We start from the raw sequence: 22,274 nt of genomic DNA on the forward strand, positions 1-22,274 counted from the left end.
AGATGAAGGGACCAGCATTGCTCACGGTGCTGCAATTGTGGTCACACCAGCACTTTATTTAGTTGCAGTAAAACTTCCCTTCTCTAACCCCCGAGAAGTAAGAGCCAACATTCCATTAGCTTTTCTGATTACCTGCTGCACTTGTGTGCTAGTTACAGAATTCTAGAATGATAGAATCCCTACAGTGTAGAAGCAGGCCGTTCAGCCAGTCGAATCCACGCTGATCCTCCGAAGAGGATCTTGCCTAGATCCAGCCCAGATCCATCCCCGTACTCTGTCCCTCCATTTCCCATGGTTAATCCACCTAACCTGCTCATCCCTGGATACCGAGGAAACCCATATAGACATGGGGAGAATGTGCAAACTCCACCCAGACAGTCGCCTGATGATGGAATTGAACCTGGGTCCCTGACGTATGAGGCAACATTGCTAACCACTGAGCTACTGTGCCGCCCCTCTGCATCTTATGTACAGGTACCCTCAAGTACCTTTGTATTACATCTTTCTGCAGGTTTTCATTGATTTGGGAGGTTTATTTCATGAGATATGGGCTGAGCTAGCATCGTTGTTCCTCACTTATTCCTTTGAGGAGGTGGTATTGAGCTGCCACCTTGAACCGTTGCAGTCCATCTGACATAGGTACACCTGCAGTGCTGAAAGGCTTTTGACCCAGTTAAGTCATTTGCCAGAGAACACTCAATCTCTGATGTCTGTTTATGGGCCAGAACCTTAAATCTCTGATCAGTTGTGACAGCCAGAATATTGATGGTGAAGCATTTGGCAGTGGTACTGCTGAATAAACCTAGTGGTCGTAGAGCATATTGATACCAACAGTATAATTACAAAAAAAAGGGATGTGGCCCTACAGGCTGGATTAGGGAGTTCAGAAAGAAACTAACACACAGCACCTCAAAGCTCAATCTCTGAATTACTCCCTTTGCTGCACATTATTAATGCTATAAATAGGAGTGTAGAAAATATGAATAGGGACTGAGGAGATAATGTAAACAGAGTGGAAATGAAGGTCCTTGTAGGGTAGTTTACTTGTGCTATTAGGAGTGGCGATCAGAGCCAAAAATTAACATTGGAGGGGATAAACAAGCACACAGAATTTGGAAACATGGTAATGCTAGAGCAACAATAGTAAGCTGAGGTTAGAGAATTGCAATAAGGCCTAAATTGAATTTACAATGCATGAAGTGTGAGCTGCATATACCAATAACCATGTTTGAATATGGAGTGGCAATAATGGAAACCTGGTTCAAAAGAGAGTGGGCATAGGTTTAGGAATGGATTCTGAACATTCCTGGTTAGAAGGGATTTGCGAAACATAAGGAGGATATGTGGGGGTATTGATTAAAGATAATATTCCTGTGCTGGAGAAAGAGGATGTTCTAGAGGTGTCAAGGACAGAAGCTATTTGGTTAGAGCTAAGAAACATTTGAGATACCTTTACATATAGAACAAAGAGCAAAGAGAATTTACAGCCCAGGAACAGGTCCTTTGGCCCTCAAGTCTGAGCCGATCCAAATCTACTGTCTAAACCTGCCGCCCAATTCCCAAGCATTGTGTATCCCTCTGCTCCCCACCTAGTCATGCATCTGTCCAGATGGATCTTAAATGAATCTACCATGCCTGCCTCTACTACCACTGCTGGCAACGCGTTCCATGCGCCTCCCACCCTCTGTGTGTAAAGTACTTGCCTTGGGTATCCCCCTTAAGCTTTTCACCTCTCACTTTGAAAGCGTGACGTCTCGTTATTGAATCCTTCACCCTGGGAAATAGCTTCTCTCTACCTACCCTGTCTATACCTTTCGTGATTTTGTACACCTCAACCAAGTACCCCCTCAATCTCCTTTTTTCTAATGAAAACAAACCTAATCTCCTCAACCTCTCTTCATAAGTAACACCTTCAATACCAGGCAATGTCCTCGTAAACCTTCTCTGCATCCTCTCCAAAGCGTCCACATCCTTTTGGTAATTTGGCGACCAGAACTGTACACAGTATTCTAAATGGAGCTGAACCAACGTTGTGTACAATTTTAACATGACCTGCCAGCTCCTATACTCAGTGCCCTGTCCGATGAAGGCAAGCATGCCATATGCCTTCTTGACCACACTATCCACCTGTGCAGCAACCCTCAGGGTACAATGGACCTGAACTCCCAGATCTTTCTGCTCATCAACTTTTGCCAAGGCTCTTCCACATACTGTATAATTCGTTCCAGAATTAGACTTCATCTGCCACTTCTCCACCAACTCTCCAGTCTATCTGTATTCTTTGACACTCCCCTCTGCTTTCTGCTACTCCACCAATCTTAGTGTCATCTACACACTTGCTGATCATATCAACAATGCCCTCTTCCAGATCATTTATGTATGTCATAAACAACAGTGGCCCCAGAACTGAGCAGGGAGGGAGAGCAGTGAGTGTCTTAGCTTCTTTGGATGGCTGATTTGCAATTCAGAGTGATGCCAGTAGTTTGGGTTCAATTCCAGCACTGTTTGAGGTTACTTTGAAGGATTCTCCTTCTCACCTTCTCCTCTTCCTTGAGGCATAGTGACCCTCCGGTTAAACCATCAGCAGTTGTGTCTCTCTAATGAGAGGGATGTCTACCAAGACAATGGTGACTTCACCTTGCATCTGGACCTCCTCTAAAGGCCACTGACTAGATGGAAAAGAAGTAAAACTTAGTAGAGCAAATTTTCAAGAAAATTGTAGAGTATTCATAACTGTGGGAGCTGGTGGGCATTCATGGACCTGGTTCTAGGGAATGAGAAGAAACACGTGGATCATGCGTCAGTAGGACAATACTTGGGGGCAGTGATCATAAGATTTAGGCCACCTATGGAAAAGGGCAAGGGCCAAGTCCGGTAAAAGTATCTGATCGGGAAGGGCCAATTTCCTTGAAGTGAGACGCCAGATCTGAAGAAATTAGAATCAAAGATTAGCAGGGAAAACTAATTGATTAATGGGCTACCTTTTGTAGAGTTGATATTTTGGGTGAATTCGAGATATATTCTTAAAAGAGGGTAGAGTAGGACAGACGAAACCAGACCTTCTTGAATGACGGAGATACATGAAGTGTATGATGTGAGTCTGTTTGACAATGCAAATGAGAACCAGGCTGATTATGTAATGTTAGGATGGGAAATCAATCAACAAAATACAGAGCATGAGGAGACAATGGCAGCCAGCATTAAAAGATATATAAAAGTCTTCTTCAGTGCATAAATATTCACTGTTTTTTTTCAAGGAGCAGTGGAGCTGATTAGGCTGTAAGGGAATGAAAGTACAAAGACTGGGGTTAATGGCTAAAGTATTCAAAAAGTAGATTACACCTGCTGTCAAAGTCATAGTGAAAGAGAAACTAGTTAAGACACTGGACCACCTATGAACTGGTAATGCAAAGATATTGGAAAGGCTGGCAGTACTTAATGGTGATAAGTTAACTAGATGAGATTAGATGCATCCAAAGATACCGAGGGAAGTAAGAGCAGAAAATATGGAGGTGCAGCCTAGGGATTGTGGTATTTAGGGTGAGTCAGGCTAGGCAGGAGAAATTGGATCTGGTGGGAGGGTGGTGGTGCTGTTGGGCAGGGACCACATAGGTGGAGTAGCAGGGAAGGTGGGAGGTCAGGTCCAGTAGTGGTGAATTAGGTTGCACCTGGTCAGGCAGGGAAGGTGTTGATGGGTGTTCTGGGGATGTGGAGGGGGTGTTTGGTTGTGTCATGGAGAGGCAGGCCTGATTGAATCCAGAGGGTGACTTGCTGTGTCCAGTGACAGCCCAGAATTCTTCTGTGGACGGGTGGTTACGTTGGGCCATGTCAGGTCTGGCGCAGGATGAGTTGGATGTTTTGGTGATGGAATCAACATACTCATACTAATGTTGTGACTGGTGGCAGAGTGGTGCTAGATTACCAGCACACATCTACTGCTTCAGTCATAACAAAAACCTTAATTGCGATGTTATGTTTCTGCAAATTCCTTGTTTAGGTGGACTGACTCTTAATGCATTTTGGTGAGATGTCTTCTAGAGCTTAATGAGTTTTGAAGTGACTGATTTTAGGTTCAATATTAGAAGAATAACATAAATTGAAATGATCACACAACAATAAAGTAATGTTATCATATACTTATTTTTTTTAAATCAGGAAGTGGAACCAAATTCTCCAGCTGCTTTAGCTGGTCTTCGTCCTCACACAGATTATATAATTGGAGCAGACACTGTCATGAATGAGGTAAATACAAGAGATAATATGGCTTTGAATTTAATATACAAAGCCTGTAGAATTAAGAAAATGTTTACCTTCTAAGTAATTTCTAATCATCAAAATTTGAGCATTCTGATTATTGTATGATTTTCTGCTGGCATACAATATCATAGTCATCTGGAAAAACTGCACTTGTACAGTATTATGCATTGGAACTAAAATTATCCTCATTTTCTGTTGAGAGAATTTTATAAGATATAAATTTGAGTTAATAACCACAAGCTTCTGTTTTTTTTAAACTTAACAGATGAGTGTCCACATAAAATACGAGTAGGAGTTTTAAAGTTTTTTCCCCTTTTCTATCATAAATTCTGATAGTTATCTTTTAACTCTTGATTGTGAAGCTGTAATTCTTATTTTGTTGAGCATTCCAGATTCTTTGGCACTTAAAAACTATGAAGTATTGAATACAAAAATGAAGGTTTTCATGATGTTACTGTGAAAATCCATTGTGTCTGATGCAGTGATGATTTTTCTAGCTTGTTGTCAAAATACTTTGCTTTGAAGATATGGAGTTAGGATAAATACAGAAACATAGAAAGCAGGAGCAGAAATAGGCCTTTTGAGGCTGCTCCCCCATTCAGTGCAATCATGAGTGAGCATCCAACACGTTACCCTGCTGCTTCTTTCTCTTTTTTGATTATTTTAGCCCTAAGAGCTTCCCCCTTGACAACATTCAATCTTTTGGCTTCATCCACTTTTGTTGGAGAGAATTTCACAAACTGACCTATGCCAGGGTGAAGAAATTTCTCACCTTAGTCCAAAATAGCACACCCTGTAAATTTAGACTGTGACCCCTGATTCTGGGCTCCCCAGTCATTGGGGCATCCTTCCTGTGTTTATTCTGTCCGGTCCTTAAAATTTTATAGGTTTCTAAGAGAGCCACCCGTGTTTTCTATCAACCATAATTTGGTTTAATAGAATAGTCATCTGGTTAATCATCTGCCAATGAAGTTTTGAGGTCCTTGTCTATGTTGGGCAAAGAATCCCACTTTCGCTGACGTTCCTATATTAATGTTCTAACTGAATTATAAGTATGCTGCGATAAATGTTGTGGACAAAAATCTTTAGAATTTGTGCAGGAAATGCTGGAGTACATTAATTTAAGATCTTTGACATAGTTTGGTTTTGTTCTTGTAAGTTATTGAATGATTCCAAGAAATAGCATTACTGATACACAATTTTGTTTCCCTTAGTCTGAAGATCTCTTCTCTCTGATAGAGACACATGAAGGAAAACCTTTGAAATTGTATGTCTACAATACAGACACAGATAACTGTCGGGAAGTAATTATCGCACCAAATACAACGTGGGGTGGAGAAGGCAGGTAAGATGTAAATGAATTTTGATGAGGGATAACAATGCAAATGTGAAATAAAGCCAGCAAGTGCTGGACTTAAGTATCCTATCAACAGCACTTGGTCTACAGTGGTTACACCAACAGCATATGCATTGCAGCAATACAAAGAGGCACCATCACCTTGTTGGCATTTAGGGATGGGCAATTAATGCTGACTTTGCAAGAAATCATGCAAACAGTTAAAAGGCAAGTAAGCTTGGAATTTTAGTATATCATTCATTTTGAGTAGGTGATGAATTTCCAGGCTGTCTGTTCTCTCGTCAAAAATTGACAGCTAAATAGTTCCAGCTTTTATTTTATTTCTCCTTTTAAACTGTATCTCCTAGAATTTAGAAAATAATACGTACAAATTATTTTAAGCCTAGGGTGTGGCATTGGATATGGCTACTTGCATCGAATTCCAACTCGTCCATTTGCAGAGGGTAAAAAAATAAGTCTTCCAGGACAGCAACCAGGCACACCAGCCAGTCCATTAAAGGATGGTTTCACAGAGGTAATATTTCAATAATTTAATCTTGAAGATATATTTAAAGGAATGTTTAATTTATACACAGATGAAAAGTTTGAGTTTACTTTTATGTGGAGTAAATTTCAGAAGCATTTGACTGTTTGAACAGGTGTATATCTTCAAAGGAAGCAGAACTTTTCAAATACTGGTTTTCATTTTTAATTGTGAGAATTAATGTGACTTGCATATTTAGGAACTGTTAAAAGGTGAGCTTACCTTAATAGTCTACAGAATACAGCTTGATAGGAGATTTTCTTGACCACAGTCATACCTACATTTCTGGTGTTACAATAATCCTGCTTTACAATCTCTCTTCCTCAAAATCAATCTGTGTACATTTCTAAACATGAGAACACGTACAGCTTTGCTAAAAATATGTTTCTTGTGGTTATGATCAGTATAATGTTTTTCTTAAAATGCTTTTGATAATTCAGATACTTTATATGAGTAAAAATTTGAAAACGTTTACTGTGCTATTATCAATTTTCAAGTGTGTTATAGCATAACTATGCTGAAGATGACTGAAGTTGCAGTAATGTTAGTGCTAATTTTCCAGTCAGTGACAAAGCAACAGTGCTCATCATGACCTTGAAGACAGGTTACCCTTAAAAAATTACTGATCTCTAAATGGGTGATGTAAATTCTCCTGATGTCAATTTGATTCTGAGACCAAAGCAAAGGGGATATCGAGATGTCAAGCAACAGTGTTGCGCACAAGCCGACTGGGCAGCCAATCAAAATTAAGTATTCTTGATACAACAAATCAAGCTGTAACCTTGCGCTGAATTTTTAACTTAAAATTTACATAGTCAGTAGATGACATGCACATGAAGTGGCATTAAGGTAGAATTTTCTAAAAAGCTATTGCACACAAGGAGGCTATTCTTCCCATTATATCCCTGCTGGCTCTCCACATGAGGAATTAATCTTGCACCACCACTACTTCTGCGTTTTCTCCGTAGAAGCTGAAATATCTTTTTTTAAATCATAATGGAGACATTTTATATTCCATAAAAAATTTCAGTGTCAAGTGAAGCTGTAGTAATCATGAACTTAGTGTGACATTAAAAATCTGGGTTATGCCATATTTTAAAAGGTATCGTGCTGAAGTGCTTTTGCAACAAGTTTAACAGTATAAAAGGGCAAGTTTCATCACTTCAGGGATTTCTATTTGATTGCAGTGTGGAGGGACTCCAGCAAAGCATGTTATGAGGAATGAAGTACAGAATCACTGAAGCAACTTTGGATTTGCACCTTTAAGTGACTATGTGAATGCCAGAAATTGCTACCTGTTTCAGAAGTGTGACAGTTTGGCCACCGTTACTACTGCAGAATCTGAGCTGTCATCTATTTTTGTATAAATATGACAATGCCATAATTCAAATTATTAAACTTTAATGTGTTATTTAACTTGTTATTTTAAGTTGGAGTTAATTTGTTCCTCGTGATACTTAGACAAGCACTGTTCTCTTTATAGGTTCAACTATCTGCTGTTGCCTCACCGTCTGCTGCAGCCAGCCTCCAGCAGGGATTATCAGGACTTTCATTGGGTACTGCTCCCTCTTCTCCCAGTGTTCTTAATACAGGTATGAGACGATGGCATTTCATAAGCACTCGAATTTATTAAAGAAGGACCTCAATTTGTTTCATTTAAATCCTTCCTTCCCCAGCGAAGCAGATAAATTCTTGTATGCCAGTCTCCACCTAATTCAAACTGTGCTGTTCTCAAACTTCCTGACTAGTCATCACGTTGCATTCTCTAATCGGCTAAGATCCACTCAAATGACGCAACACAATGAATTCAGCTACAGCTGTTCATTTTATCATGCTCTCCATTCCTTCTTCCAATATGTGACTGCCCAAATAAAATTAAAAGTTTTGGGTGTCAAGCCAACTTGATGTTACAAATTGAAGTCTGCAGGAAATTAATTTGATATTGTGCCTTTCATATGCATTCCTTCAATCTCTCCAACGTTAGGCCAAGCAAACATTTGTAAGATGAAGCTTAAAAAAAACTGAGCTGCTATATTTCGCAGCACATGAGCTATGTTAATAAAGAGCTCTGTTTAGATTCACTTTGTTCAATATGTACAACTTTCCATAATGTGCATAGCACATTCCTCAACATCAGTGTATTCTCTCGCTTGACAAAGTCACTTGTATCTTTTCTCCTCTACAGCCCTTTGCTGCCTGACAGTATGGAGTATTCTGTTTTGAAAGCCTTTGCCCGACTGCCTGATTATATCTTGTTTTTCACAGCTTGACACATCAGATGCTTTGCACTCTGCTGAGCATCCAGGGCTAATGACTACCCAATACAGAGTTGTGAGGTGTTAAACAAATTATTTGATATTTCAATATTGCTGATGATTAGATGTCCAAGAGGCAACATCCAAGCAGGCTTAGGAGCATCTTAAACCCTGTCAACTTGGGACATTCTCTTTTCCATGTGTATGATCCACTTTAGGCTGCATTTAAAGTAACGTTTTTGCTAAATATTTTCTACGAGAAAGTTATGAAATGATCCTTTCGTGTGTCTTTAACTTCCACTTGATCAGCTGAAGTAACAGGCTTATACAGGAAAGGTGCTGATTCTGTTTGGGTTAATAGTGTAAGGCTGCGTTAGGCACATTGTCGAGTTGAGTTTTGTCATTTTTATTTTCTTTTTACTGCAGCACTACAAATAATGAACTAACTTCTCAGTTACAGAACAGACTCAGAATTTTAAAAGGATTTCTTCTCCTCCCTTTCTTCAAGTGATGGTGTCATTTAACCAATCAGATTATGACAGTAGGCAGCGTGAAGGTTATCTTGTTCTCATCTGTACACGGGGGAGTCCAGATTCATGAGTCTCAGCCATTTAGTATTGAGCTGAGGAGAAAATTGTACACCCTGAGAGTGAATTCTCTGGCACAGAAAGTGGTCACGTGTAAAATATTGAATATTTTCAAGATGGAGATTAATTGATTACAATTCTTAAGGCTAAAAGGATCAACAGGTATGGGGAGAAAGCAGAAACAGAATACTGAGTTAGATGATAGTCATGATTGAATGGCAGAGCAGGGTTGAAGGGCTGAAAGGCCTATTCCTTTTACTTTCTATGTTTCTATCTGTTTCATTGAAATTTGTGCCTAGAATGCAAAACCAGGGTTTGATAGCAAACTAAAATATTCTCACTATACAAAATAATTTGATTTTTCTATTTTTGTCTCCGTATCAGAGCTCTGACAATGTAAGGATTCTATTGAGAGTAAACACTGTAGATCTGCTTAATCATACAGTGCATATTTTGAGAAATAACTTTAGTATATTCAACATAATTTAGCCTAGTTGTGTATTTTTGACTTGCATTATCCCCATATTTTAAAATAGTGTTCTTAAAAGGCTTAGTAAGAAGTTAATTTGGAGCTACATTTGAAACTCATTCTTAAATAAAGAAAATAAATGTAATAGAGTTTTGTTTTTGGCTGTTTACCAGAAGAATATTTTATCTTAAGGTAAAAGTTGTATGTAGTGTGTTAACTTGGTTACAAGTAAAACTGCTGAAGATGTTCTCGTCACAGTTTCATCACCAGGTTTGTTTTGTATATTGGGAATCTTTATGGGAAAAAGAGAGAAGTGTGCCTGTGTCATTCCATATTGTTGTTCACTCTCAATTAATGACATCACACAACTTCCATCATTAATGTCAGCACTCATTTTTCATCCACAAGCTCCCTTTAGAATGGAATATTTTACATCGTGGTACCTTGTTCTTCTGACCAAAATGGATTACTTTTAAATTTCCCTGTTTAAATTTAATTCACCATGTATCTGCCCATAACAACTACCCGTGTCCTGTTGAAATTTATCGCTATCTTTCTCTTGATTGATAATACATTCGAGTTTTTCTTTCTCATAGCAAATTTCGAAATTGTGCCCTTCACACCAGAATCTTGATATATATTAGTGACAAATAGTGGTCCTATTATGAGGAACTAGGAGAAAGTGAGGACTGCAGATGCTGGAGATCAGAGTCGAGAGTTTGGTGCTAGAAAACCACATCTTTTCCCCACCTTCATCTACCTATCGCATTCTCCGCTACCTTCCCCGCTAGCCCCACCCCTCCTCTCATTTATCTCTCAGCTTCTCTCCCTTCCTCAGCCCACAAGCCTCATTCCTGATGAAGGGCTTATTCCCGAAATGGTGATTCTCCTGTTTCTTGGATGCTACCTGACCTGCTGTGCTTTTCCAGCAACACACACTCAACTATTATGAGGGACCCCAATTTACAATTTCCTCCAGTTTGTGAAGCAAGAATTCACCATAGTTTTTTTTTCACTCCAGCAACTTTGGATCCTTGCTGCCATGACCACTTTTATTTCATGAACTTTTATTCAGTGTTAATGTGAAGTCAATCATATGGCCCCTTATCAGTTGCCTGTTGGAAATATGTATACCATTGACAGTTATTACCTTCACCAATACTCTTTGTTACTTTAAAAAAAATTCAATCAAATTAGTTAAACATGATTTTTCTTACCATTCCAAGTCGATTTTTCTTAATTAGTTCCAGGATTGTACTTTCTAAAAGTTTTCCCACCATTGCGGTTAAATTGATAGGCCTATAGTTGCTGGATTTATCCAGGCCTTTGGCACCAATCTTGTATTTAAGGACAATTATGGCCAATGCTTCTGGAGTTTTTTTTGCTTCTGTCAGTATTCTTGGATGTACCTGACCTGGTTCCAGTGACCATTTAAATTAAAGTATTCCCAGCCTTTTTTAATACCTTCTCTTTATCAGTTTCTGTTGCCCTTTCAGTGTCTCAATTACCTCCTCTTTACTCAGTACTAAATGTCATCTTCCTTGCTAAGGATTGAAGCAAAGGTCTCAATTAGCACCGTAGCCCCGTTTGCTTCCTTTGTGCATAAATTCTCGTTTTGATCCTAATTGGCACCCTGCCTCTTTACCATCTTTTTACTATCTAGAAAATGCTAGCTGGCCTTCTTTTCTCAGTCTCTTTGCTGTTACTTTGTTTTCTCCACTTCTAGAATATTCAGACATGGTTCTGACTTGTGTAATTGACCTGACATTTGCCTTACACAGCCTTTTTATGTATTTCTTCCTATTGATTATTCTCAATATCCCACACTTACATTATTGCTAACTGTTTCTGCCAGTTCTTCATGCATATTGTTTTTCCTTTCTACTGTTACTTCCTAGTTTCTATCCCTCTTGCCAAGTCAGTGTAAATCCTCCCCAATATCAAAAGAAAATTACCTGGCGACAATGTTCGTCCCAGTTCAGTTCAGATCCAACCCAAGTGAGCTGTATTGATCAGTCTTCTAGAATTAGTTTCAGTACACCAAGGAAAAGGTCCTCTTTCCTGCATAATTTTCCTGCTATCATGGTGAGTAGTCCAGAGACAAATGTCCTGCTGCTAAATCCTTTCCTAGCTTGCTAAGATCTTCCTGTAATCCCCATCTATTACTCTGTCAACATGGTCAGTAACAATATGCACCTTGAACACTCACTGTTGACTCTTACCTATCCATGTGCTCTACAACTGCTTGACAGCTTTGGCCCTGTGGGAGGCAATATATTATTCTAGAAGGAATTCCTACCTATTATCAGAACTGTAGAATCATCTTATCGTTTTCTTATTTTTCTTCTGCCTCAACAGAGTCAAACCGTTGTACGTAATCTACATGGTGTACTAGTGAAAACTTACATTGCTACATTCTAACCAAAATTACAGAACTACTATTGTTGAGCGGCTTATTATAAAAAGTGGATGCACAAGAATACCTATTCACAGTCTAAATTGTCTATTTTAGTTACAGCAGCAGTTATATTTGGGAAAAACTTGCAATTTCAATCTGTGATATTTAATTTATCTGATCCATTTCTGTCAAAGTATTACCAATGTTAAGAAACCGTTGCTTTCCCTATTTGTTCTTTGCAGTCGATATTGGAATGCAATTATTATTTGTTCAGATCATTTCAAGACTTTATTTTTATATATGTTTTTTTTTCATTTAAAGGTGTTCCAACAGTTCCATTGTTGCCTTCATCGATGAATTCATCTCCAGGCATAGTTTCAACAACAAATGTAAATGTTGATGCAACCATGCCAGGTAAGTCTCTGTTTCTTGGATAATAATCATAAGTTGGTGTGAATCTGAAGGAAGTATTTCTACCTAGATGGTCAATTCAGTTCTTGGTCAATGAAGCAAATTAATGTTCATTATATATTGGCAAAATGTGCCTGGCTGAAAACTGCCACTGACCCCATATAATGATCTAAAAAAATAGATGATTTGATTAAATTGAGTTGCATATTTATAGCTTGGAAATATTTTTATCTTCAACACTACCTAGCCACTGTCTCACCAATAATAAATATAAGCTCACTGTGTTTGGGTCTCAGCTGGTGGTCTGCTGGACAAGACGATCCCAGGCTGAAATCTGGCTTGATAGCATTTTCTTTATTTAACAAGAAGGTCTTTCACTGAAGTGCAAGCGCACATTGCTGCAGATTTGGTTTTAGCAATAAAGCAGAAGTTTATTATGCAAAGAAATGAAGATAAAATAGAAAAAACAAAGCTATTTGCATACAACCATTTTATAGATTGCGAGTTTTGAGGTTGAGGTTCTGGATGTATGTTTGCTCGGTGAGCTGGAAAGTTTTTACACGTTTCGTCACAATACTAGGTAACATCGTCGGTGAGCCTCCAGATGAAGCACTGGTGGTATGGCCTGCTTTCTATTTATGTGCTTCAGTTTCCTTGGGTTGATGACGTTATTTCTGGTGGTGATGTCATTCCGTGTACTTTTACTCAAGGGCTGGTAAATGGGATCCAAGTCAATGTGTTTGTTGATAGAGTTCCAACCAGCATTCCAACCGGAACTCTGTGTTGTAATGGAGTAATTTCAATAACTTTCAAACTGTTCTGTATGTTTCTAAAGTTGATTGTAATAGAAATACCTAGCCACTGTCTCACCAATAATAATGAATGTCTTTTTTTCCTGAAAGAATTGACAAGTATAACACTGATGACATTGATGTACTTGATTTTGTACTTTGCAATATTTGCAGGTCTAATGCCGTTGCCAAGTGGACTTCCTAATTTACCCAACCTACCTAACTTGAATATCCCCCTACAAAACCTTGCTCCAGTAACCTTACCAGGAATAGGTGTGATCCCTCCACCAACTGGTATGTTTATGTATAAAGTACTGTCCAATCATACAAAATGGAACTTGTTTTCATTCAAAGTGGGAAATGTTTTAGTGTAAACTCATAATTTCTTTGATTCTTTTCCTTTTTTTTTAAAATTCCTATTTGTCATTCACCATTCTTCAGCTGTGAAGACTATTAAGTCTACTTATTGTAATCTTGTACAAATGACAGTATTAATAGCATAATCTGCTTTCTTGCATTCCCCCTTCAATTAATGTCAAAAGTCTGAAATCCTAAGTAGGAAAGCAAGAGAAGCCCAAAAGAGATGGTCGCTCAGTGGTATACATTTCAGAAAGATTAGTCTTGGGAACTCTCAGTATTAACCCTAGAGTCCACAATGTCATGGCATCAAAATGCAAAAGATAAACCTTCTGATCTGTATCTACTGTCCACCCTCAGCTGATGAGACAGCACTCCATATTGCGTACCACATGGAAGGAGCACTAAGGGCAACAAAGGCACAGAATGTGTTTTAGTTGGGGGGGACTTCGACATTCATTATCAAGAATGACTCCGTAGCACCATCACAGACCAAACTGAGTCCTGAAGGATGTATCTGCTAGACTGGGCTTATGGCAGATGATGTGAGAAATAAGAAATGGGAAATCCAATTTGAATTCACACTCTCTTACCTGCTTGAATAAAAACACCTGTCCAAGACAGTGTTGGTAAGAGTGACACCCCACAGTCCTTGTCTTCAGGCTGCGATTACTAAAGTGCATGTGTGTGTGCATGAACTACCACCATGCTAAACAGGGTAATTTTGGAACAGATCTGGCAGCTCAGTTGTGACATCCATGAGATCCTTTGGACTATCAGACTTACTTTTAACCTATAACCTTTTGACCGTGCATATGCCTCAATTGGCAATTGCTTTTAGCCAGGGAATCAGAAGAAGCTGCTAGGACTACCAGACATTTGTAGGAATGAAGTACCCTTTTGATGAAGCTGCACTCTGCCTGCTAAACAGTGCTGAGCGGATGATCATCCAACTGTCTCCTGAGATCCACAGCATCACAGATGCCAGTCTTAAGTCAACTCAATTCACACTGTGATACCAAGAAAGCTGAATGCAACAAAGTCAATGTCCCCTGATAATCACAGAATCAGTACAGTGCAGACAACATCCTGGCTGCCATACTGGAGATATTTACTACAACACTGACATCTAATCGTCAATGTGGAAAATTGCCAGATCTGCCTTGCACCTCAAAGCAGGACAAATTCAAACTGACCTATTACCACCACATGAGTTTTCTCTGTCATCAGTAAAGTGATGGTAGGTGTCAAGTATAACTGTTCTAGCTCAACAATAACCTTATTATTGTTCAGTTTGGGTTCCAGCAGAGCAAGACATGCTGATTAGACTAGGGGTGAGTGAGGGAACAAAGAAACGTAGGCTTCCAGACCGAAAGGATATGGCAGCATTACAGGGCAACAAGCAGGGAGATTGTTTTTAAACAGTGGAAAACGAGGACAAAGAGGGAACAAAAAGGTAAAATGACAAAATTACTGGTCTTTGTTTTGAATGCACATAGTATTTGGAACAAAGTAAATGAATTAATGATAGAGGTTAAAAGTCATGATCTTATAGCCGTTATGGAGGTATCATTGCAAGAAGATCCAAGCTGGCAACTAAATATTTAGGGATAGTGACTTTTCAAAAGGACAAGTAGGAACGGAGGGACAGTGGATGTAGCTTTATCAGTACAAGATGGAATTAATACGTTACCTGATCCAAGATCAATCCTTGCTAATGTACAGTCCATATGGGTAGAGATGAGAAATAGCAAGAGGAAGGCATCAATGGTAGAAGTAGTCTATAGATCCTCGAACAGTAGCTGTTCTGTAGGATAGAGAAGAAATCAGAAGATAATGCGAGCATGTAAAAATGGCAGTGCATTAATTATGGGTTATTTCAGTCGACTTGCAGAGGTAGCCACACGGAGGAATTCTGAATATATTTGGAATAATTTGCTAAAATGGATCAACCAGTGGTAGGTGTTTTTGAATCTGGTAATAAATACAAAGGCAGGTTTAATAAATGATCTCCAAATAAAAGATCCCCTAGGGAACAGTGATCATAACATAGTAGAATTTACCATTCAGTTTGATAGTGGGAAATTTGGGTTGGAAACAACTGTGCTAAACTTAAATAAGGATAATTACATGGGAATGAGGGCACAGTCAATTTAAAAAAAACCTTCAGCCATTGTTTAACAAGTTCATGACCTCCATGTATCCCAGAGAGGAAGGAGAATTGTAAGAAGGGGATATATTGACCACAGTTCATCAAGGAAGTTGAGGACAGGATCAAATATAAACAAGTTTTGAAAAGTGACTAAGGTTAATTATAAATCAGAAGACTGAGGAAGTTTTAAATCACCAAAAGATGAAAAAGAAAAAATAAACTGAGAGCAAACGAGCAAGTAATGTAAAAATGGACAGTGAATTTGTTTTAAGTAAATGGAAGAGTGGCAACAGAGCATAGAGCCCTCCGAGAACGAGGCTGGGGAAATAGGAATGGGGTGTCAGGTGATGGTAGAAGAGTTCAACAAATAATTTACATCAGTTGTCATAGATGTTACTAATAACATTCCAAAAAAAATGATTAATCAAGGAGGAAATACATGTCATAACTAGCATTAGGGAATAAGTCCTAGGGGAAATAATGGGGTCGAAGGCTGATCAGTCTGCTGATGGGTTGCATCCAAGGATTTTAAATTCAGAAATTGTGGATACACTGGTACTCTTCCAAGAATCCTTAGGTTTTGGAAAATTTCCAGATGATCGGAAAACTGCCAACCTAAGACACGAATTCAAAAAGGGAGACAATAAACAGAAACAATAGTCCAGTTAGTATAACATCTGTCATTAGAAAAATGTTAAAAGTCTATTTTAAAGTACATAATAGAGTTGTTGGGACGTACAGAAAGGAAACAGGCCCTTCCATGCCAACCAGATATCCCACCCCCATGTGGACCCACCTGCCAGCACTCTGCCCATATCCCTTGCTATTCATATATCCATCCAGATGCCTTTTAAATGGTGCAATTGTACCAACTTCCACCGTTTCCTCTGGCAGGCCATTCCATACACATACCATCCTCTGTGTGAATAGTAGAGGATTTAGAAACAAAAAATCAAGCAGAGTCAGCATGGCTTCTTGAAAGGAAAATCCTGTCTAACAAATTTATTACAGTTCTTTAAGGAAGTAGCAAGCAGGATATATAAGGGGAATTCAATTGATTTAATATTTGGATTTCCAAAAGGCATTTGATGATACAACATACAAGGTTACTTAATAAGAGTCCAAGTTGTTGGGGGCAACATATTATGGGTAGAGAATTGCCTAGCTAGTAGAGGAGAGGATTGGGATAAAAGGGGCGTTTTCATGATGGCAATCAGTAACTGATAGGGCTACAATTATTTGATTAATACTTAAGTTGGGAAAGGGATTTGGAAAGGTGTCATGTGTGAATCTTGAAAAGCTAGTGTCCCTGTTCAGTGGTAAGAGGGAGGCAAATGAACTTCTGGTGTTTTTGTTCTCCATTCCTTTTGAAATGAACAGGGACCTCTTGCTAAACCTAAAGATTGCACTAGTCAGACCATACCCGGAATACTGTGAACAATTCTATTCCCTTTATCTAAGGAAAGATATACTGGCAATGGAGGCAGTCTAGAGAAGATTCGCTTGGTTGGTCCCAGGTATGGAGGGATTTTCTTATGAGGACAAGTTGATCAGGTCTCTCAAAACCTTTCCATCAATGAGACACAAGTCTGGGCTATGATGGAACATTGCTATTTACCTGGCAGAATGGAACTTAAAATACACTCAAGGCTCAATACCTTCCAGGGCAAAACACTCTTCTTTGTTGGCACCCCACATATTACTTTAGACAAGCTTTCCCAGCACCTTGCACAATCTACAAGATGAAAAGCAGCAAACCGTCAAGGCTCCTTCCAAAGGTGCAACCTGTACCACTGAGAAGGACAAAGACAGTAGATGTATAGGAGCATCACCTGCTGCAAATTCCACTCCAGCTGCACACCACGCTAACTTGCAACAATGTCATCAACTTTATTTCTGCCACTGAATCAAGTTACAGGAACTCCCTTTCTAATAAGAGTCCACCTCCACCAGATGGACTGTCATGGCTCATGAAACCAGCTCATCTTCCCCATGATTCTCTGTGGGATGGGTAAAAAGTGCTGGCCTTGCAAATGGTGCTCAAATCCCAAGAACAAACTTGAAAAAATACAATTTGTGTTGTTACGCTAACATACTCTAGTACTGTCCTGGTACATTATTGGAAATCCTTTTTATTAAAAAGAAGTAGTCACAAATGTTTCTCTTTAAAATATCTAAATGACGGTTTAATTTTGAACATTATAGAATGGTTACTGATCGTAAATTTGAATGCCTTGACACTGTACACAATCCTCTCTAAGCTAGAGTGAGTAAAATATTAAGTAACAATGTTGTTTTTCTCCTAGGTTTTCCACCAACTGCTCAGATGCCGCCACTCACGCTTCCTGGACTGCCCCCCCTTACAATGCCCACCATGTTTCCTTCACAATCGCCCTTGATTACTGAAGCAAAAGCTGGTCTAACTGAAACAATTTCTGCCATTTCTACAGGAATAGGTGGTTTTAATGTTCCTGCCTCTGCTGAACAAACCCCTGCCCTCATTTTGGATACTGGAACTGTTTCCATGACAACTGCTGACATCAAGGCAACTGCATCACCTAATGCAAATAAAGATGAACCATCTTCCATTTCCACAGACACACAAGCTTCTTCTGAGTCTTAAAACAAGAGTTGATTAATGTATTTATTCAGCTGCAGAAAGCTTGTTCTGAAATTAAAACGTTGTAAAGGATAGGCTGGCATGATCACATCTCAAGGAGCTTTAAAACATTGTACATAATTGTAAGGATGAGGTAAATATATAACCTTTAATACAATTGGGATAGTTTACCACATTAAGTCATGGGATTACTTTTGATGTAAATGGAAAATAAATTATTTTATCAAGTTCGGATTCAATTACCTCTCTTCCGCTCCCCTCGCCAGATGAGGTTTGTTTCTGCTACAGCATGTGTGCTGTTCAGTTATGTATTTGTTGCATATAGGTGGCATCTTGTTTGTAATTTCTTCTAGCCTGTACAATTTGCAGATCATCAGGTCAGTATTTGCTGTATCATTAAAACATCCCACTGTTTTTAAATGATAATTTAAGGGGAATACTGTAGGTGAACATTTATGTGCAGCTAAATTCCAGTAGGTGTCACTGTGAATATAACAGAATATATTTGAAAGAGATGATCTAGCAATAAATTCTACTGGGAAAGCTTGTCCTGAATTCACTTAATTTCAAATTCTGGCATTTTTCAGAATATAAGGAAAATTCTATTTTTAAAAAAAGCCACCTTGTGAGCTTGTGTGCCAAAATCTAATGTTGCTTCTGTGTACTTAACCTGGAAATCCTATGACTTCATGAGGATTAAGTGAGTCATATGGTATGAGACAAAGTAGAAATGCTTGAATGTAAAGTACTAACAGATTCAGCATTTGAATAAATGTAATCATGTGAAATGTTTTGAACATAAGTGTGATGCCATTTTAAAATGCTAACTACTATTGAGTAGCTCTCAATGTCTTTGAAGAAATAATAGTCATATAATACTTGAAGAATGAGCAAGAACATATTGTTGAAGGGCTTTTCATGCAAGGCAGTGGTCAAAAAGCTCATTTGAAAATGCTATGGAAGCAGGAGATTGTTAGTGTTGGGAGACAAAACAGGAATCGTCGCAGTCACGAATCTTGAACAATTTTCAAGTTTTTCTAATTTTATCTCAAACTGCTTGTTCTGACTATAAGCTATAACAAAGCTGAAGCTGTCAGTATGATAAAGATTTGAGGAGAATTTAGGGCTGGTAGATTTACCATTGGAGGAATAGTTTAGAATTGAGTTGAACAGATAATTAGCTTGTGGATTGTAAATTTTAGTATATGCTGGCTGCCCTGACTTGTTTAACACGTGGCTGACTACAAACCAAAGCCAGGAGCCAATTATTAGTAGTATCTAGCCTGAGGGAAGCAGAGCATTTTTAGATATGGATGCAATAAAGCTCTGTTAATTTCCTTATTTGATATAGGTTGATGTAGAAGCTTTAGACACTGGATAAGAAAGGATTAAAAACTGAAGGGTAGTCTAAGCAAATTAGTCGAATAAAAGATCTTTATTGTGTCAACAGTAAGATAGAAAGGGATAGAAAATAAAAATCTAGTTATCAGTTTAAGATCAAAATTGCATTTATTTTGCTGGTGTCCCATTTCAAATAAGTTTTTTCTTGTGCTAGTGATGTGAATACCTTTTGCTCTTCAAATTATACTCTGCTATAAACAAAATGTTATTAACATTAAAAATAAAACAAAGAACCGTGGATGCTGGAGATCTGGAACAAAATGGAAATTGCTGGAAAAACTCAGGTCTAGCAACATCAATGGAGAGAAAGCAATGTTGACGTTTTGGTCTGGTTACCTTTCCTTGGAACTCTCGTCATTGGACTGAAAAGTTATCTCTGCTTTGTCTCCACAGCTACCGCCAGATCTGCTGAGTTTCTGCAGCAATTTCTGATTTTATTACATTACAATAACGTATTAGAAAATGAAATATAGGATAAGGCTCTGCTTTATCTCCTTATACCCGCACCTTAAATAAATTTTGAATTCAAAGTGACATTGAGCTCTTCTTGTCACCCTTGCCTTCATACCTACTTGTTTGGTCTGGAGTCCTCTCCTTTTCCCTTCACTGAGACATGGCTATCCTCATTTCTCTGTTCCCTTCAATTGCTGTAATCTCTCTGCTTTTGAAATTGCTGCAGTCTGTACGCTCAGTTTCAACCCAACATTATTCTCTTCCCCCCCCCCCAGGACGATGATGGTTTCACCGATGCCATAACCTGCCTTACCCATAGTTGGAAAACCAAATCAAATTTGCTTCCAATTTCCAGGCTACTTAGTTTCATCCAGTCCATCTGACTCTTGTCCTCAGCTTCCATTCTATCAGGCTTCATATTTAATAAATCATTCTCCACCAATTCCACCAACAAACAAATGCCCTCCCATGAGGATTCCCAAGGGATCATTCTCACAATGATACCCCGAACACAACTAAAAGCCTATCCCCGTCCGATCATAGCTTTCAATGCAAATTCAGGAGGTGCCGGTGATGTCTGTTTACCCCTTCTAGCTGCTGCCAAAGCTTCAAGCAGTCCTTCCAGGTGAAGCAGCAATTTGCAAGCACTCCTTTCAATTTAGTTTACTGTATTTGCTGCTCAGTATAGTCTCCTCTTAAATTGTGGAGATAAATATAGCTTGGGTGACCACTTTGCAGAACATCTCCATTCAGATGGTAGGGATGACCCCAAGTTTCTGGTTGACAGTTATTTTAATTTTTCATCTTGCTGTCACACTGACCTCTATGTAAGCTTGAGGAACAGCACCTGAACTTTTCAGTTAGGGACTTTCCAACTTAACATTAGTTTCAACCATTTCAGACCCTTTTCTTCTTTTAATCAGCACATGTGCTATAGGCACATCTGCTTCTTATCCCTTTAGCCCTAAAAGATTAATTCTTGTTATTTTTACTCTCAAGTTTCACCTTTGTCATAGTCCTTCCTTTGCTCCTTGATTTACCCACCATTTGGTCAATAATTTATTGCATCTCTAACTTTTCCCAATCCTAAATGCAAGATGATAAACCTGAAATGTTAGTTGCTTCTCCCACACATGCTGCCATGAAGTAGTTCCAGCATCTGGAGTTTTCAAATAGAGTTCTGTGGATAAATGTTTGTCGGATAATCTGATCATCTATAAAATAAATTAAAAAGAACGATTTTGTATTTATAAAATACAGGCAATTTATACCAAACCGACTTCATTAGTATAAACTGCAGGTGCAGTTTCAAAGCAATATCTGCTTAGAAAGTAATGTATACTAACAGCATCAAATAATAAACCAAGTTTTGCTCAAACTACAGAAAACAAAATTTCTCCACTGGAGTACTGCAGGTGTTCCAAATATCCAAGAGATGTCTGAATGCCAGAAAAGTTGTCCTTTTATTCTTATGACTTTTGATTTTGAATTGCATAAAATTGAACTACAGAAGTATTTTAATCCTTGTTTGATCGGAATTCTTTGCAGGTTTATTGTTCAAAATGTAAGATTTCTTTAACTGATTCATTAACTGTCTACCTGAAACTTTAGAATGAATTAACTTTACATATCTAAAGTACATTGCGCAAAAGTAATACTTGCTGAATCAAACATACTAATATTAAAATCAATCCTAGAATTACTAAGCAATCAGCCATGGGCATTTCTGAGTAAGTAATAATTGTCTTTTTTTTAAAGATGCATGCCAATTGATTTACAGCAAGACATTTTTGAAAAATAATTTTAAGCCAAACTGACTACTTTTTTTGCATACTGTTAAGTAATTGCCTACAACAGTGTCCATGAAATGTCATTGTTTTACATAGTTCGCAATTAAAAGTTGGAAATAATTTCAAAATCTGCCTATACAAAATTGACATCTTTTTGTAAAAAGTGTAGTTCTGTACCATAGCATTTATCTATCTCTAAGAGTTAGGACATAATGGTGACTTTGTTTTCTTGTCCTACTGCCAACTACAATGTGAATTCAGTGTACAATCAAATCATTTCTGATTTTATAGTTTTTGGAGTGGGATGTATATCCCAGATTATCATCGTTCATATATTATATCCCCTGTGCCTCTGCAGAGATTTCTGAAAAATTTTGAATCTGGTGCGATCATTTGAAACAAGGAAACTCCTTTTTTGACTTCAGATAAATTTTTGGTTATTTCTCAATCACT

General features: G+C 38.3%; 1 protein-coding gene across 1 annotated transcript in view; it reads left to right on the plus strand.

Annotated features, from left to right (window-relative positions):
• The window catches only part of gorasp2 (golgi reassembly stacking protein 2), a 41,064-nt gene extending 19,518 nt beyond the window's left edge, over positions 1–21,546 (plus strand). Inside the window, exons 4-10 of the mRNA XM_072579315.1 lie at positions 4,156–4,242; positions 5,472–5,602; positions 5,996–6,128; positions 7,621–7,729; positions 12,168–12,260; positions 13,223–13,342; positions 17,864–21,546. Coding sequence (XP_072435416.1) covers positions 4,156–4,242; positions 5,472–5,602; positions 5,996–6,128; positions 7,621–7,729; positions 12,168–12,260; positions 13,223–13,342; positions 17,864–18,180 — 990 coding nt within the window. The 3' untranslated portion in view covers positions 18,181–21,546. The remainder of the gene's footprint in view (positions 1–4,155; positions 4,243–5,471; positions 5,603–5,995; positions 6,129–7,620; positions 7,730–12,167; positions 12,261–13,222; positions 13,343–17,863) is intronic.
• Positions 21,547–22,274: the final 728 nt, after the last annotated feature.

The sequence above is a fragment of the Chiloscyllium punctatum genome, chromosome 10, assembly GCF_047496795.1.
Source record: "Chiloscyllium punctatum isolate Juve2018m chromosome 10, sChiPun1.3, whole genome shotgun sequence".
Taxonomy (NCBI): domain Eukaryota; kingdom Metazoa; phylum Chordata; class Chondrichthyes; order Orectolobiformes; family Hemiscylliidae; genus Chiloscyllium; species Chiloscyllium punctatum.